Source organism: Vicugna pacos, chromosome 9 (genome assembly GCF_048564905.1).
Source record: "Vicugna pacos chromosome 9, VicPac4, whole genome shotgun sequence".
NCBI lineage: Eukaryota > Metazoa > Chordata > Mammalia > Artiodactyla > Camelidae > Vicugna > Vicugna pacos.
In genome coordinates, this window is record NC_132995.1 from 63,963,268 (window position 1) to 63,979,473 (window position 16,206).

General features: G+C 36.0%; 1 protein-coding gene across 1 annotated transcript in view; it reads right to left on the reverse strand.

Moving 5' to 3' along the window:
- STXBP3 (syntaxin binding protein 3) overlaps positions 1-13,639 on the reverse strand; it is a 47,248-nt gene extending 33,609 nt beyond the window's left edge. Inside the window, exons 1-4 of the mRNA XM_006197385.4 lie at positions 13,516-13,639; positions 4,961-5,010; positions 4,243-4,324; positions 2,289-2,365 (exon numbers count right to left, since the gene is read on the reverse strand). Of these exons, the coding sequence (XP_006197447.1) occupies positions 2,289-2,365; positions 4,243-4,324; positions 4,961-5,010; positions 13,516-13,564 (258 nt within the window). The 5' untranslated portion in view covers positions 13,565-13,639. The remainder of the gene's footprint in view (positions 1-2,288; positions 2,366-4,242; positions 4,325-4,960; positions 5,011-13,515) is intronic.
- Positions 13,640-16,206: the final 2,567 nt, after the last annotated feature.

Consider the following 16,206-nt stretch of genomic DNA (forward strand, 5'->3'; position numbering starts at 1 on the left):
GATTAGAATGAAAGGCCCAAAGGTTAGCAGACTTCAAGGAGGAGGAATAGAAGGTAAGAGAGTCTGGTAGCATTTGCCTCAAGGCTGGTAGTTTTAAAGACATAGTCTAAAAAGCAAAAATGAAGAACAAAGAATTTAATTCTCTCACTTTTGTCCATTCCTTTTTCTCCTCCTGGAACTCTGAGATCTAGTATATTTTTGTTAGAGCTCAAGAATCCATCTTGCAGGTCTCTTATCTTCCCCACCATGATTTCCATGATTGTTTTTTTGTTTGAGATACTCTAGTTTGATGCTCTAGACTACTAATTCAAATTTCCATAGTGATTAGCCTCTTCAATTAACTATATAACTGAGAAAATACATTTCTGAGCTTCAGAAAGTTTTTTTATGTGCTATACCAGACTCTTCTTAAATGTACTATTTTTCTGTTCAGGTTATCATCCCTCTCTCCAAGCCCCTATATTTTGCTAGATGTGTGTTTTCTTTATTCTTATAAACCTTCTGTCTCTGGGCACTTGATCCACTTAGATGTGTGGTTGCTTTTCTTTGTCAGCTCACTTCAGGCTTAGGTTTAGTTGTTGGGAGTACCCTGAGGAGGAAGGCAGCCCTCCTGTTGAGGGCTATAGGTGTAAAAGCAAACAAACCATCCAAGTGACCTTTCCCTTAGGGTTCACAAATCTCTTATAGCCAAACTCTTCTTAAATTTTGTCATTTTATGATCCTTGCCTGGGAACTCTCTGAGGCTGGTCTCCAGGTATTCGCCCAGCCCCAGAGGAAGGAAATCTCACACCAGGTTTCTCTACAAGTACCCAAGGAGCCCAAGGCCTCACTTGTACCCAGAAGCCCGTAGTAACCAAGAGGTAACTGATTCAGGACAGGAAGAGAAACTGGAGTTGGTTGTGATGGAAAAAGGAGTCACATTCAGGTACCATTTTCTCAGAATTCTTTGATCCTTTACTGAATATACAATTTTATATCCTGCTTTTGTCACTTAACATTAAACATAAAAATTCATATTGATCATTAAAATTTCTTGGAAACCTTATTTTCAACAGCCACAAGGTCTTTCATACAATTATTTGTTAATGCTAAGAATTTATTATGACTTATTTATTGCTAGGAATTTAGTTTGAATATTAATTTGATTATTTCTTTACAATAAACTCCAAGATACAGAAAGTTTTAAAGTTCTTGACGTAGAAAATTACTTTCCAAAAAGGCTGCACTAATCTATACATCCACTAGCAGTATATATTTCTGCTCCATTACCCATTGATAATGGATTGACAGCTAGAATATGATATATTGATAGAAAGACAGATAAATAAATACATAAATATAGACGCATTTTCTTTTTTAAATCCCTCTGCCAATTTAGTAGGTGAAAAACGGTGCTTTTAACTTCCATTTTTTCTGATCATGAATTTTATCGTATGAAGTTATATTACAGATAAGATATAAAATGTCATTAAAATTCACTAGCAGCCAATATGTACAGACTACATAGTAAATGTCTAGGTTTTTCCCTACTGTCTGCTTGAGTTAGAAGAAATGAAACTGGATTGCCAAATGAACATTCTAGGTAGGAAAAAGCCAAAGGATGTGTTGGAAAACACATTCTCTGATATTATACAGAATAAAAGAATCTGCTACCTTATTTGGCTCTAGAAGTTTGGCTTTAAGTATGAGCTGAATCATGGTTAGATTAGAAACTAAAGAAATTCCTTTACCATAAAATATATATATACATATATACCTACAAATGTGTGTATACACATACATATATACATACACTATTGGGAAATCACTATGATAAATGAAAGATTAACCCAAGACTATTTCATTCCCATACATTTCCAACCTCCTAAAAATTACAGTTGAATAGGAATTGTATGAGTAAGAAATTATTCAAAGAAACTCTACCATTTTATACAATTAAATTCTGCTTTCATATACGGGAGAAAGGAATTCTTTCACTTAAACATTCTTAGTGAGAAACATGAAATGAAACAACATTTCACAGATTTTCCTAAGCAAACTAGTTTATAGCACTATTTTTCTAATAAAGGACATTTTACTACTTTGAATTTTCTATTAGAAAATCATGTCAGTAGTGAAAATATTAAAGAATGTACTTTCCTTTGGGGGGGATGTAATTAGGTTTATTTATTTATTTTTAATGGAGATACTGTGGATTGAACCCAGGACCTCATGCATACTAGGCACTCTGCTACTGAGCTATACTCTCCCCACCAAGAATGTACTTTTTAAAGATTCAAAATACTTACTTTTGATGTTGGAGAGATAAAATAAAGAGCTTTCATTTGTCTGACGGGTTCTCGATTCTTATAAATATTCTCCACAACTAACAAAAAAAAGTCATTTTATATAATGAAATATTACACACTTGAAATAATTTTTAAATGAACTTTATTATATTTCTTAATATTTTCATGAGAAAAAAGATAAAGTAGTTATTTGATAGTTAGGTCTACTAGTATAAGCAATCAACATTCCATGAAGAAATCAAGAAAATGTATTTAAAATTAAAATATGTATTTCTGTTTTAAAATATTCTACTATAATAGGAAACATGTTATCAGAAACCAGGCTAAGCACTTTACATGAATTATCATAATAACCCTATGTGTATTTTACATAGGCCTAAGGAAACTAAGGCTTAAAAAAGTTAAGTAACTTATCCAAGTTACACAGTAAAAAAGAAGAAAAGACAGGATTCCAACTCACATCTGTCCAACTCCAGAGTCCAAGTTTTTAACTTCTATAATAGTCTTTAAATAAATTGCCAATTAACTTGTTCTTTTAAAATCATACAGAAATATTTATAAAGTATTTTTTAAAATGAAATATAACCATAATTTACTCAATTCTATTTTTATTATTGAAATTAAGAAGTTTATAAAATACGTAATATAAAACAAAGTGAATTTAAAGTTAGTAAACTCTAAATTGTCAAATTAACTATTAAAGCTATAGTTTAAAAAACGAATTTAATGTATCATTTTACAAATCAAGAGAACCATCTTTCAAGACTCATGCTGCCAAAGGGCCTAGAAAGAATTAAAAACATTAATCTGACATGCAAGGAAAGCTACTGTTGGACTTCTCTTTTAAACAGGCTGATTCATTTTCATTTTCTCATCCCTAAATTTATACTAGTAAAGTATATGTTTAGCATAGCTTCTGTTAGATAGGATATCAAGTAAGATTTCAAAGGAAATATTTAATTTTACTGTTATCTCCACTCTCAACAATTGTAATTTCACCTTTGTATCTGTGTTAACTTATTTTTATTGCTTAATGCCCAAAATAAAGTCTTACAGTCATTTTATGCTATATAGACTATATATTATGTTTAGCGAATAATGTACATGTTAAAAATGTTATAACAATATTGTAATATGATTTAGAACACAGACTGTGAAAAGATTCTGAAATATTTGGTCATTAATAGCAGAAAATGCCACTTCTTCAATTCACTGAAAAGTGGGTATCTATAAATGATTTAAAAAAGAAATATTTTTTTATGACTATTCCTATACTAGTGACAAAGGGATAATCTAACTCATAGTCTACTTTTTTTAAGGTTTTTACTTGACTTTAGTGAAGACACTGAGGAAGCATCACACATATACTTTTTCTCATGTTTCTTAAAAGTTACAAGACACCACTGAATATTTTCACAAATGACCCGAATGCGGACAGAAAGTCTGATCACTGAACTGCCAATCCAGGAGAGCTCATGTGGAACTCAAAAGGAATGTAATAAGTTCAAGTTAGTGGATAAGATTATGATTAAACCAGAGCAAACCTAGGTGACTCTGGAGGATACGGAGAACAATCCACAGTAGTGTGTTTTAAAATATACAGTCCTATAAAATGTTTCTCAAAAAAAGCTTTCTGTGGTCAAATCAATTCACAGACAAAAGAACAGTATCTTGTGTAATTATTATGGTTAGAGTTACTAAAAAAAAAAAACAACCCTGAAAAACACAATTACTAATTAAAATTTATTAATACTTCAAACTCTCCCAATCATAATAAAAAAAAGGTTTTCATGAGTACTTGGATTTGGGGGGGGAGGAGATAATTAGGTTTTTAAATTTATTTATTTTAATGGAGGAACTGGAGATTGAACCCAGGACCTCATGCATGCTAAGAATGCGCTTTACCACCGAGCTACACCCTCTCCCCGTCACAATGAGTATTTGTAATACTTACCAGTTATACCCTCTGCTAGAAGATCTGTCATTTTGCAACATGATGCCAAAAGCTTAGTGGTAAATTCATCCAGAATCATTATCTTAAAATGAATATAAGTTAAGAAAGATGAATATAAATTAAGTATAAGCATGTGACTGCCAAGAATTCACAAAAGACAGGATTTAATTCATTAAACCAATCCAAATTTATAAACCTTTTATAGTATAAAATTAAAATATCAGGGCAGTAAGCAAAATTACCTCAACTCATCATTTAACTTGGATGACCTAGAAATTTATTTATTTTCTCAATATACATACATATATTATTATAGATAAGTAAGTAAATAGAAATATTTTCATTTTGAAGCAGAGAACTTATTCATTTTAACTGTATCTTATACTTAACATCAAATTTTCTAAAAATTATAAAATGCCCTTGTAGAATAATCGTTCTAGGCACCATTCTAAGAATTTTTATGCATTAATTCATTTAATATTTACAACTCTCCTAAGAGGTACTATCATCCCCATTTTATAGACAAGAAAATAGAGGCACAGAGAGGTCAAGAAATTTGCCCAAGAAGCACAGCTAATAAGAAGTGAAGCTAAGATTTGAACACAAGCAGTGTGGTTCTAGATCTTTTACTCTTACAGACGTGTAAGTAAAACATATAGAAGTCTTCAATATAAGGCTTCTAGTTTTATGCAAATTCTATGCAAAATGCAAATTCTACCTTCCATTCGCCTTCTTTCTTGCAGTCATCAAACACTGTTGCTTTTATCTCTGCAAGAAAAAAAGAGAATTATTTAGGAATCTAAACAGTAAGAAAAACTACTCAAAAGGTCCAAGATGGCTGGGGAAGTATCAGTTGGAAAATCTGCTCAGCTACATAAAAAGCATATATACTTGTTAAACTGTAAGTAAAAACCCAGTTCTCTTTAATACTTAACATATACAGTATATTTCAACTGTAATATATTTTTAAACTTTTGAGAATAAAAATATCATTAAAAAGGCTAATATATTTAAGCATATAAGCATACCTGGAAAATATTTCTGAAAGTATTGTCTGACTTGGTTTTTCCTATTCTACTTAAATCCTAAGTAAACAAGATGAAAACAAAAACCCCATAGGAAAATCCCTAACTAGCCCATTGCTAAATTTCATTTAACAATCAAAACTAGATAAGTAATTTTGTTCCTGATTTACTCACAATTTTCAAAAATATGTGTCACAGCATTAGGATACAAATATTCAGAATTTATTTATAATCAATGAATATTATTAATATGTTCCTTGCAATGATTTCCAAAATTAATCTAAATATATATCTTAAATTATTAAATAAAATACACAAAGGAAATTCAAATACCATTCTACTTTGTAAGATGAAATTTTCCACACTTAATGTTTTATTTTCAATTAATTTTGAAAACTGTAGTACTATGTAGTATATAATACATAAAATACAATTAAAAAGTAAATTATAGTAACTCTTCTTTCATTAGTTCTTGATAATAAGATATTTACATAATTCATTTAAATCTTTTATTTCTTAATTTATATTTAAGCTAATGCTTTTGGAAATTTACCATCAAGTTTTTGTCATCACGTTAAAAATGACATGTTTAAGTAGAGGGTATATTTAATAAGGGTTACTGATACTCATCGTAAGAATTGTGATCTAGGAGGTTTTACTGTAATTAGGAAGGTTTGAAGTGTTAAGCTATATTAGTTAAGGGGCTTATATATGTTTGCTGAGAAGATTAAAATGTTATATGAAGTTATTGGCAAAAGCCTGATGTATTTAACCATAATTTAAGCTTAAAATCAGTGGTTTCCTCTACAGGCAAAGAGGAAGGATTTTCTCAGATAGAGCTGGACAGTGAAACATTACAGTACTTCCCTTTTTAAGCTTGCTTTATTTCTGTATACCTAAAACAAAGTGAAAATCAAAGTCATTCTGCTTGTTTTTACCGGATTTGTATCTTTCTCTAAAGAAATGAAGGCTCATGGAATTTATGCTGGAGCAGACTGAACAGCTCCCTAGGCAGAACTCATTCCAGTCTTTAACACCTTAGAAACTGCACTGTCCTGTATGGCAGAGACTAGTCACGTGTGGTTACTGAGCTCTTGAAATGTGGCTAGCCTGAACTGGGATGTCCTGGTTTCAAAGACTTAGTACAAAAAGAGAAATTTTAAATATCATTATTTTTATGTTGATTACATGTTTAAATGATAACGTTTAGATATATCAGGTTAAACAAAACATATTTTAAAAATTAATTATATCTGCTTCTTTTTGCCTTTTTAAAAATGTGGCTACCAGAAATTTTAAGTTACATATGTGGTTTGCCTTTTATTTCTACTAGATTAGTGCTACCTCAGAATCTAGGATACCAAGCCAGTCAGTGTTAGCATCTCAAAATTAATGATAAAGAGAAAACTAGCTTTGTAGAAAGAGATTAGAACCAACCATGAAAAGTGATGTGGTTACAGGTAAAACATGTTCAGAAGGAGTCAAAGGAAATCACATCAACTAGTATTACAGAACTAAAAAGGCATTTCCTCTAAATATTAATGAAAATCATTTGATCTTATAATATTCTCTAGCACCCTAAATGTGGATATATTCCAAGACTCAATTCTCTTACTTTTGCTCTGCTTGCTCTATACCCTTCTTCAAAGATCATATTCATCATCAGAGTTTCATCTACTAGATCAGTCCTTCAACTTTTTCCCCCAACTTTATTGAGATATAATTGACATATAACATTGTGTAACTTTAAGGCATACGTGTTGATTGGATACACATATAATTACCACCTCAATGTTAGTTAACACCTCCATCACCTCACACAATTACCATTTCTTTTTTTGGGTGAGAACATTTAAGATCTATTCTCTTAGCAACTTTCAATTTTACAGTACAGTATTGTTATCTGTATTACAATGCTGTGCATTAGATCCCCAGAACTTACTCACCTTTTAACTGGAAGTCTGCCCTCTTTGACCAACATCTCCCTATTTCCCCTAACCCTCAGCAGTCCTTCAATTTTCCACAAATCTTCATCTCTTTCTTCGTTCAATTACACAATACAGGTTTAAGCACCTTCCTACCGCAAATGGAGATTAAATTCCCTAGAAACTGCTCTAGACGTCTCCATTTCTATGAGTTCTACTGTCATTTTCTCAGTCATAGTCTCTGGCCATTTCCTCTTCCTCCATTTCCGATCATCCAGCAGGATTGATTGTTCTTTCTGGTGAGAGCCACTGTCACCAGTATTGCCTTGTTTCTCATTATCTCTCACTGAACTACTGCAATAGCCTCCTATCTGGATTTCCTGTTTTCCATCTCCAATCCCTTTACCTTTCCCAATCCATTTGTCACACTGCTGTCAGAGTCATCTTCCTGAAGCACAGCCCTTTGTTGTATGAATACCAAACTCAAAATTCTCTCAAATGGTCGCTGTTGCCTGCAGAATAAAGTCTAGACTCTACTATTCAACATCCTCCATCAACTGGTCCTACCTAATTTCTAAATTAATCTTCCACCAGTCCAAATGCTACCTAATTAATGACCTAGTAATACCAATCACCTTATCTTTGCTCCTTCTATTTCTCCTTTATATAAAAGGAAATGTATTTAAAACTATAATGCCAAAGAGGATATGAAAACATTGAAGGGGAAAATGAAAGTAGAACTAACATCATGTGCATCAGCAATGCTGAAGGTGTTCTTGCACCACTATCTTAGATCACAAACTATTAACAAACCTGTTAATAACAATGCAAGAAAAACTGATTTGTCTGGAAAATAGGAAGAATCTTTATAAAGGTAATTGCAAGGGCCTGGGGCAGAGGCAAAATATTCATTACTAGTTGAATAAAACCAGATCGAATCGTGTGTGCATGGGAAAGACCACCTAGGGCCTTCAAAGTTCACTGTTTAAAAATTGTATGAAAGTACAACATACGAAAACTGAAGACTACTATAAGACCAACTAGATATATACAAAGGCAAATATTAAAGCAATTATTTCTAGGTAGAAATTCAGCAAATTCTATATTTATTCTTCAAGAAAATACTTTACAATTAAAAATCTGAAGAGCTCCTCTCTTAAACATAAGGGTGTAAAGGTAAAAAGCCACCATTGTAAAATTGTTTGGTGGTAACGTAAGTCAGAACAGGAGTTACTCTTGGGGAGAGGGTGGGATTTGGCCTGGGAAGGGCTATGGGGTGCTTAGAAATGTACCATACCTCAATCTAGGTGATAGTTCCATGAATAAAAATTCATCCAGCTATACACTTAGCATTAGTGCACTTTATACTAGTATTATACTTAATGAAAATTTTAGGAACAAGCAAATGACTTCCTTTCAGCACTGTTCTATTATTATTATTATTATTATTTTTAATGGAATTACTGGGGATTGAACGCAGGACCTTGTGCATGCTAAGCATACGCTCTACCACTGACCTATACCCTCCCCCTAGCATTGTTCTAATAGAGTTCTCAAAATGCTGATGACTTCTACATGAGAAGGTGGGAAAAAAAAATCTTTCGTCTTTAATGGCTCCCCACTGCTAGAGCATGTCTAAACAATTTAGCTCCAACCTACCTTTTAGTCTTCATACCCCCTATTCCTTACAACAAATACTCTGTATTCAAACAAAAGGAATTATTCCTTCTTCCATAAACAATCACATACTTTCACACCTTTGGGTCTTGACTCAGATTTCCCTGTCTGACAAAATTCTACTACCTTTCAATGTTACCTACTCTTTGGAGTCTTCCCTGATCCATTCTGAGAGAGGAAATAATTCCTTTTCTTTTCTCCCATGAAACTTCTTCATGCTGCTGACATAGCACTTAGTTCTTATGTACCTGTCTCCTCCCACTGCATTGTGAACTCCAGGAGGTCAAGGAATATACCCCTAAAATAGTGCACAGCACTGGGTAGATATTCAATAAATATGGATTTAAATGAATACATTACTGTGCACATATCCAAAAAGTAAGAGAAAATTTTGTTCAACACGATAAACTTAAAGAAGTGACCAGAATGAAAAAAGACATAAAACAAAGATAACTGATTAAAACAAAAAAAAAAAAATCTTATACATGCCTATACTACATAAACAATTCTCAAAGAATTTATAAGAAACCTGAGTGGCCATCTCTGGAAAAGGAGTTTGGGATCTGGGTAGGGATGAAGATTAATTTTATTTTACAATCTTTTATCAAATTTTTTTTGCCACATCGAGATATTTAAGAACAATTTAAAATATTAATTACAAAGTTTATGAAGGAGGATGGAAAACATTATGTCAATGTTTAGGGTTTAAAAAAAGGAAGTCATAAAATGAAAAATAAAAAATATATCTGAAGCTATATACAGGTCAGGAGGAAAACGTTAAAAAAAAAAAGGAAGAAGTTTATGATTTAATGTGTAAAGAATTAGTTCAAATAAATACATTCTCATTATTTTTATTTGTAATTTCTCATATGCCATTTTCTCTAACATTTCCTCTAAAATATTTGAGTTACAAACATTAGATTAGACTATTGTTTACACACAAAAAAGAAAACAGGCTGTACTGAACAAGGAAAAAAAACGCCATAGGTGGCTTGAACTTGCTTTATGGTTGATTTAATTATTGTTGTTTTGACATGTTTTCATCAAATTTATTTCAAAACTTTTATTTCAAACCTTTTATCAGTGATATTTTTGCTACCACTTCCCAGTAGCAAAAAGTAGGAAATCAGCAATACCAAGCACTAGAAACTTTCGCTGATTTTTAATATGGGAATGAAGTGGGGAGGGTATAGCTTAGTGGTAGAGTGCATGCCTAGCACACACAAGGTCCTTGGTTCAATCCTCAGGACCTCCATTAAAATAAATAAAAACCTAATTACCTTCCCCCCTCAAAAAAAAAAAGAGAATAAATATGGGAATGAATTTTGAAAATAAATGGAGCCATTTGCACTCAAAATATTAAAGTTTTTTTAAGAAAGTGTTTTAATGTAGTCCCTAAAGGCTGATTCCTTCTCATGTTTTAGGTCTCAGCTCAAATGTCACCTCGTCAGAGAAACCTTTCCTGATCACAAACTGAAATAATCATGTTCATTCTTTGTTCACATATTTATTTTCTATTATTCCCCACTTGAATGCAAGCCTCAAGAAGGCTGAGAAATTGCCTTCTACAGCTGTATTCCCAGAGGAATTCAATAATATTTATTGAATAAGTGGGGGGAAATTACAAAACTGATCTACTGTTTACTTTTAACAAGCATTGTTATCCATTGTATCCTGCTAGGGCCTATTTGGAATTTAAAGCTCTAGAAGACACAGTAGTGGACCTACCTTCAAGAAGCTTATCAAGAGAGTCACATTAGGCAGCAGTGAGACATACCATTTGAGAAAGATACACTAAATGCCACAGAAATATAAGGGGCTGGATTAAAGTGAGAAGCTGCTCTGGAGGTAGTAGCCCCATGTAAGCTGAAACTTGAAGGCTGGCTAAAATTTGGACAGGGGAAGAATAGGGATAAGAGGAGCATTCTAGATAGAGGAACTGGCATCGACATGTGGAAACAGAAGATTCTGAGAAGTGTCAACAGACTAGCCAAACATCAATATTATACTAGGGAAAAGTAGATAACAAGGCAGGTTGGAGCCAGGTTATGTCTTCAAAAGCAGACTAAGTGTTTGAAATGATCGTTAGGCAACAGGATGGGGTCTCTCTCTGCAGGTCTTTTGAGGCAGGAGATTAGCATGATCAGAGCACAGTACTATTACACGAAAACCATTCTGGTGACTATTGGTCAGATAAACTAGAGTGAGAAAGAACAAGGGCTTAGAGGTTCAGTTAGGAGGCTACTGCAACAGACTGGGCAAAAGGTAAGGCCCTGATCCTACATTTAAACATTATAGAATGTCACAGACAGGTCACACATTAACTCTGAAGCCAAAATGATATGGGTATGAACATTAAGTCTATATTTAATAGCTGTATCAGGTTTGAAAAAAATAGATTTACTGAGATATAATTACATACCATATAATTCTTCCCAAGTGTACCATTAAATGGCTTTCAGTATATTCAGAGTCGTGCACCTAACCCCATAATCAATTTTAGAACATTTTCATTACTTCAAAAGGAAACCAGTCCCTTTAGCCATCATCCCTGCATCTCCCCAACCCCCCTAAACGTAGGCAACCACTAATCTACTTTCTACTAATCTTTATAGATTGGTCTACTCTGGACATTTAATACAAATGCAGTCATAAAATACGTGGTTCTTTATGACTGGCTTCTTTCATTTGGCATAACTTCCAAGGATCATTAATATTGCAGCATTATCAATACTTCATTCTTTTTTATTGCCCAATATTCCACTGTATGGACGTACCACTTGTTATTTATCCACTCATCAATCCATGGACATTTGGATTATTTTGACTTCTTGGCTATTACGAATAATGCAGTTATGGTAATAGCTGTTATCAGTTTTAACATCTGTGAAATAGAGATAACTATTCCTACTAAGTTTTATATATGTAAAGAATAGTGTCTGGCACAGAGTCAATGTTCAAGAAATATTAGTTCCCTTCTCCCTACTTTGCAGGTAAATTGAAGGTTGTTATTTAGCTTTCTACCCTGACCTAACAATACTACCTTCGACCTAGCAAAACCTTTTCCCAGCCAAATGTGTGATTCTCCTACCTCTCAGGAGATTCCTTCACCATTTCTTTCAGACTCTGGCATCTTTTGCTAACAGAACTCAAAGGCTCCCACTTCTCTTTCTCTCTGTACTCCACTCACTAAAAGCTGAATGAATAGTATCTTTTCTTTGAGCTACCTTACTATTTACATAAAAATTCGAAGAAATATTTGTTTAACCCTTACACCTCCCTTCCATTCAGTGTCCCATCTTCTTTATCTTACACTCCATCTGGATATCCTGGTGCTACCTCAAGTTAGCAGCACAAGTGGGGAATTTTGTTATTTTAAACACTCCCTCTCGCCTAGCTTCCTTGCTCTCAGTAGGGACATTACTATATTAACCCCTTTTCCCCCTAATAAATGCTGATTTTAACCACCATCTTGGAAATTACTTATACAACACAATTCATTACCCATTTCATATAAATTACTTAACTGCCATTGTGATTTTAAAACATTACCGAATCTTAAAAGTGACCCATGTAAATTCTGAAAAACAAAATGCCAACCTTATAATTATCCGATTAAAAAAATGTTGTCATACCTTTTTTTTTCTTTTATTTATACATTTGTTTTTTAGTACCTGATAAGTTAAACACTATAGGAGTTATCAATCTGGAGTTTTAATTTTACACAAGGAACTCTGTAACTCCCAGAATTTTGTCAACTCAGTCACTACTTTCGTTCTGTGCTCAACAAGCCAGAGCCAGGAACACTAATTAGATGTTACTTCCTTTCCACTAATAGACCGTAATTACTTTGAACCAGCAATGCCAAACAATGATGGTTCCTTCTGTTTGGTTGTTTCCTTCCTTCTCTAAGCTGGCAGACCTAGGTGTGGACTGATGCTTATGAAAGTCCTAGATGACATGGCAGAACGGCAGAATATCAGTAATCAGTAAGTAGTACAGTCCTAGCAGAAGGGCGGGGCTGGGACAGTGTAAAGGAAGAGGTGAAGGTGCAGCTCTGCCTGGAGATGTAATCATTCCGATGGTCCCTTCTTAAGAACTCTTTAGAAAGTGGGCTCTTCTAGAAGGGAAGGGTCTGTTCAACAGGGAGGTTTTGTTTTTGTTTTTGTTTTTAAAGACAGACATTATAAAGAATGGTGGTAAACTTCTCCCTGCTCCTAAGACGAATAGAAACTCGAGGGTGCGGAGAAGGGGAGGGGCGGCTCACCGGAACAGCGCTCAGATTGTCTCGAGTGGAGAGACATCACCGACTGGTGGGGCGCCGGCGGGGCCCGGCCGAGGACACGCGCAGGGGCCCCGGGCGGAAAAGCCGGGCCGGGGGCCGCTCGCCCGCGCCCCGCGGCGCCGAGAGGGTGCCGGGCGCCCGCGGGAAGGCCGCGTCCTGCCGCACCCCGCCCGTCCCTGGCGCCGGCCAGAAGTAGGGCTGGGAAGGAAAGCAGGAAGAAGTTCTAACAGGGACGTGGGAGCAAAGCAACAAGTGCCCGCGGCGGCTCCCGAAGAGCCTGCGGGTCTGGGGCAGGAAAGCAAGGCCCGGCGCCGCGGCCTCCTGGCCTTCCCTCTCTCAGCCCCTGCCCCACCGCACTCACTCTGCCACACGACGCTCTTCAGCCCCCGTTCCGTCACCGGCGGCGCCATCTTCCCAAACACCTCAGAGGAGAAGCCACCGCCTCCCACTCGCAACCTACTTCCGCGGCGAGAGCGGAGCTCGGGCTGGCCCCGCCCCTCGCTGAGGGGAAAGCCCGCCCACACTCACGGGCCGCGCCCTCCAGCGACGTCACGGGCGCCTGTAAGAGGTGCCCCGCCCATTCGTGGACGGAGGCTGCGCGGTGCGGGTGGAATCTCCGTGGGCAGTTGCGCGCCCCCTAGCGGGAGGCTGTCAATCGAATTTCGACGTCCTGTGACGTCGGAAAACGAAACCGTGCCCACGGATTGCGAGTTGATACCACCCAAGAAACTACGAATTCACGTATCCTATACATGAAGAAGGAAGGGATCCTTCACTTTACAAAAGAGGTCTTCACTTTGTAAAGCGATTTATAATAGACTTCACCCAGTCAACTACTGAATAGAAAATTTACTCTCCAAAAAGTTTATTTTATTCATTTCTCAAGGACATAATAATTGTGTAGAATTATGAGGAGCCATCCAGTGTGTCCAAACTGTGCAGGGCTTTCAGGAAAGTCAAAGAAATGAGAGAGCCACTTCTGAAGAGTTTAAAATCTAATTAAGTAGTTCAGTTTCTGGCACACTGAAGGCAGTCAAAAATTAGTTTTAAAAAGCAAATGCCTTGATGATGACAGTATACGTAAATGAACCAATAAAACAATATTTCAACGAACATAAATTCATGTGGAAGAAGCTGTCAGTGTTTTAGGGTTTAAAAGAAGGGAATTATTGCTGATTCACAAAGGATATGATTTGAGCTCAGACTTAGAAAGTTTAGGCAGAGATCAATTTCCTGAGAAGGTTCTTTTAAGACTCGAAATCCGAGTAATCAATCATGAATTAAATCAGTTTAGTTGCTGAGACGCCCCAGCTGGGACATAACCATCACAGAAAGTAGATTTTCCCAAAGGAATTTGCAAAAAACCAATGCTCTTAATTCATTGGTCACATAGGAAGTGGAAATGGTTAACGGGTAGCAATAACAATGGCTAACATTTACTGAGGGCTTACTATATATCAGACACTGTGCTAAGTGGATTATCTCCTTGATCCTCAAAGCAACCCTTACGGACAAGGAAACTGAGGCTTAGTGAAGTTGAGCAACTTGCTAAGGATGCACAGCTAGTGGTGGAGTAGGAAGAAGGATCAGGCTGGAGCTACACAAAAAGCAATAGAGCAGTCTGCAGGAGAATTTGCAGTTTTTGCTCTTTAGGAGAGAGGAGAATGAAGAATAAAAGCAGTCATAAAATGAGTTCCAGCAAAACCTATGGCATGAAGGATTATTCCACTCAAGGCTTATATGGGTCAAGCTGGAGCTCTGGCCTCTTTCAAACCTACTGTAAATGGACTTAGCTGCTAAGAATTTTACACAAATATATAATTATATTCCTCTCCCTTTTCAATTTTAAATCAGATTCTGCTTAGCATAGCAGGGTGGACCCCCAGCCATAAGAAAAAGACATAGTGTAGACTCACCCTTCTAAAATGGAGCTCCTTGCCCTAGAGTCAAACCAAGACAGAGGAGTGAGGTGGGTTGAAGTTCCTCCATTTGCTACCCTTGAGGAAAATAAGCAGGTGCCATGGAAGGACACAGAAGGGCCCTTCTGGGTTGGAAGTTTGATTTGGGTCACATAGAGCATAGCTGTGACTCATGCTCCAGAAGGCGAGATTTCAAGGTGGCACTGTGAAATAACGGAGCAGATGTGGGCATTAGCAGCACACAGACATGGGTCCACGTCAACAAACTCTGGCTCTGCCTATTAGAGTGTGACTTCAGTTTCATTGCATTGATGTGTTGAATATATAAACATAATATCTCAAACCTCCCAACAGCCCCATAAGATGATAAATCTTTTAGCCATTTTATGGATGTGAAAACTGAGATTCAGAGAAGCTAAATCATGTAGGACCTCAAGATGGCTCCAAGACCCTATTACCTACCCTCCCCTGTTCTCCTAGTTTCACATTACCACCCTGAGCTCTGTCTGTCTAGTCTCCTCTAGTTGGTTTGCCTAAAAAAACAGAACAAGGAATTTGAATTCCCTGAACATGACACAGCACAATGGAAAGTAAAATCCACCAACACTGGTCTGAGATGAAAATCTGCTTTGCATAATTTGTAGAGCAGATAAACAGCTAAATAACCGAGGACCAAATGGGAAAGCTCTTGAGTTAGGGCAGACTCACCATCCTATTCACAGGTCCACTTCACTAATAATTTATTACTTAATCATGGAAACCCAGAGAAATATTTTCCATAAAAATATCATGGATTAGCAGGTCTAATCAATGATAATACTTGACCCCATGAGAATTTGTATTTCAAAGTCACACTGGTTAGCCGTGTGAATGTGGGTGTGTTCCTTGACCTTTCTGGGTCTCATTTTCCTGACTGTATAAAGGAATAATATCTAGCTCATCGGGTTGCTATGAGAATGAAAGGAGTGTGTAGAAAGCACTTAGAAGCATGTAGTAAGTTACATCCACATTTTGGTTTTATGTTCACCCACGATGGACCACATTGTCCTCTGCGGAATTCTAACCAAAGCAACCGAGGCTTAGATGCCTAGCTAAGGAGATGGCCATTTCATTTTCTGTGTCCTGGTATTTAT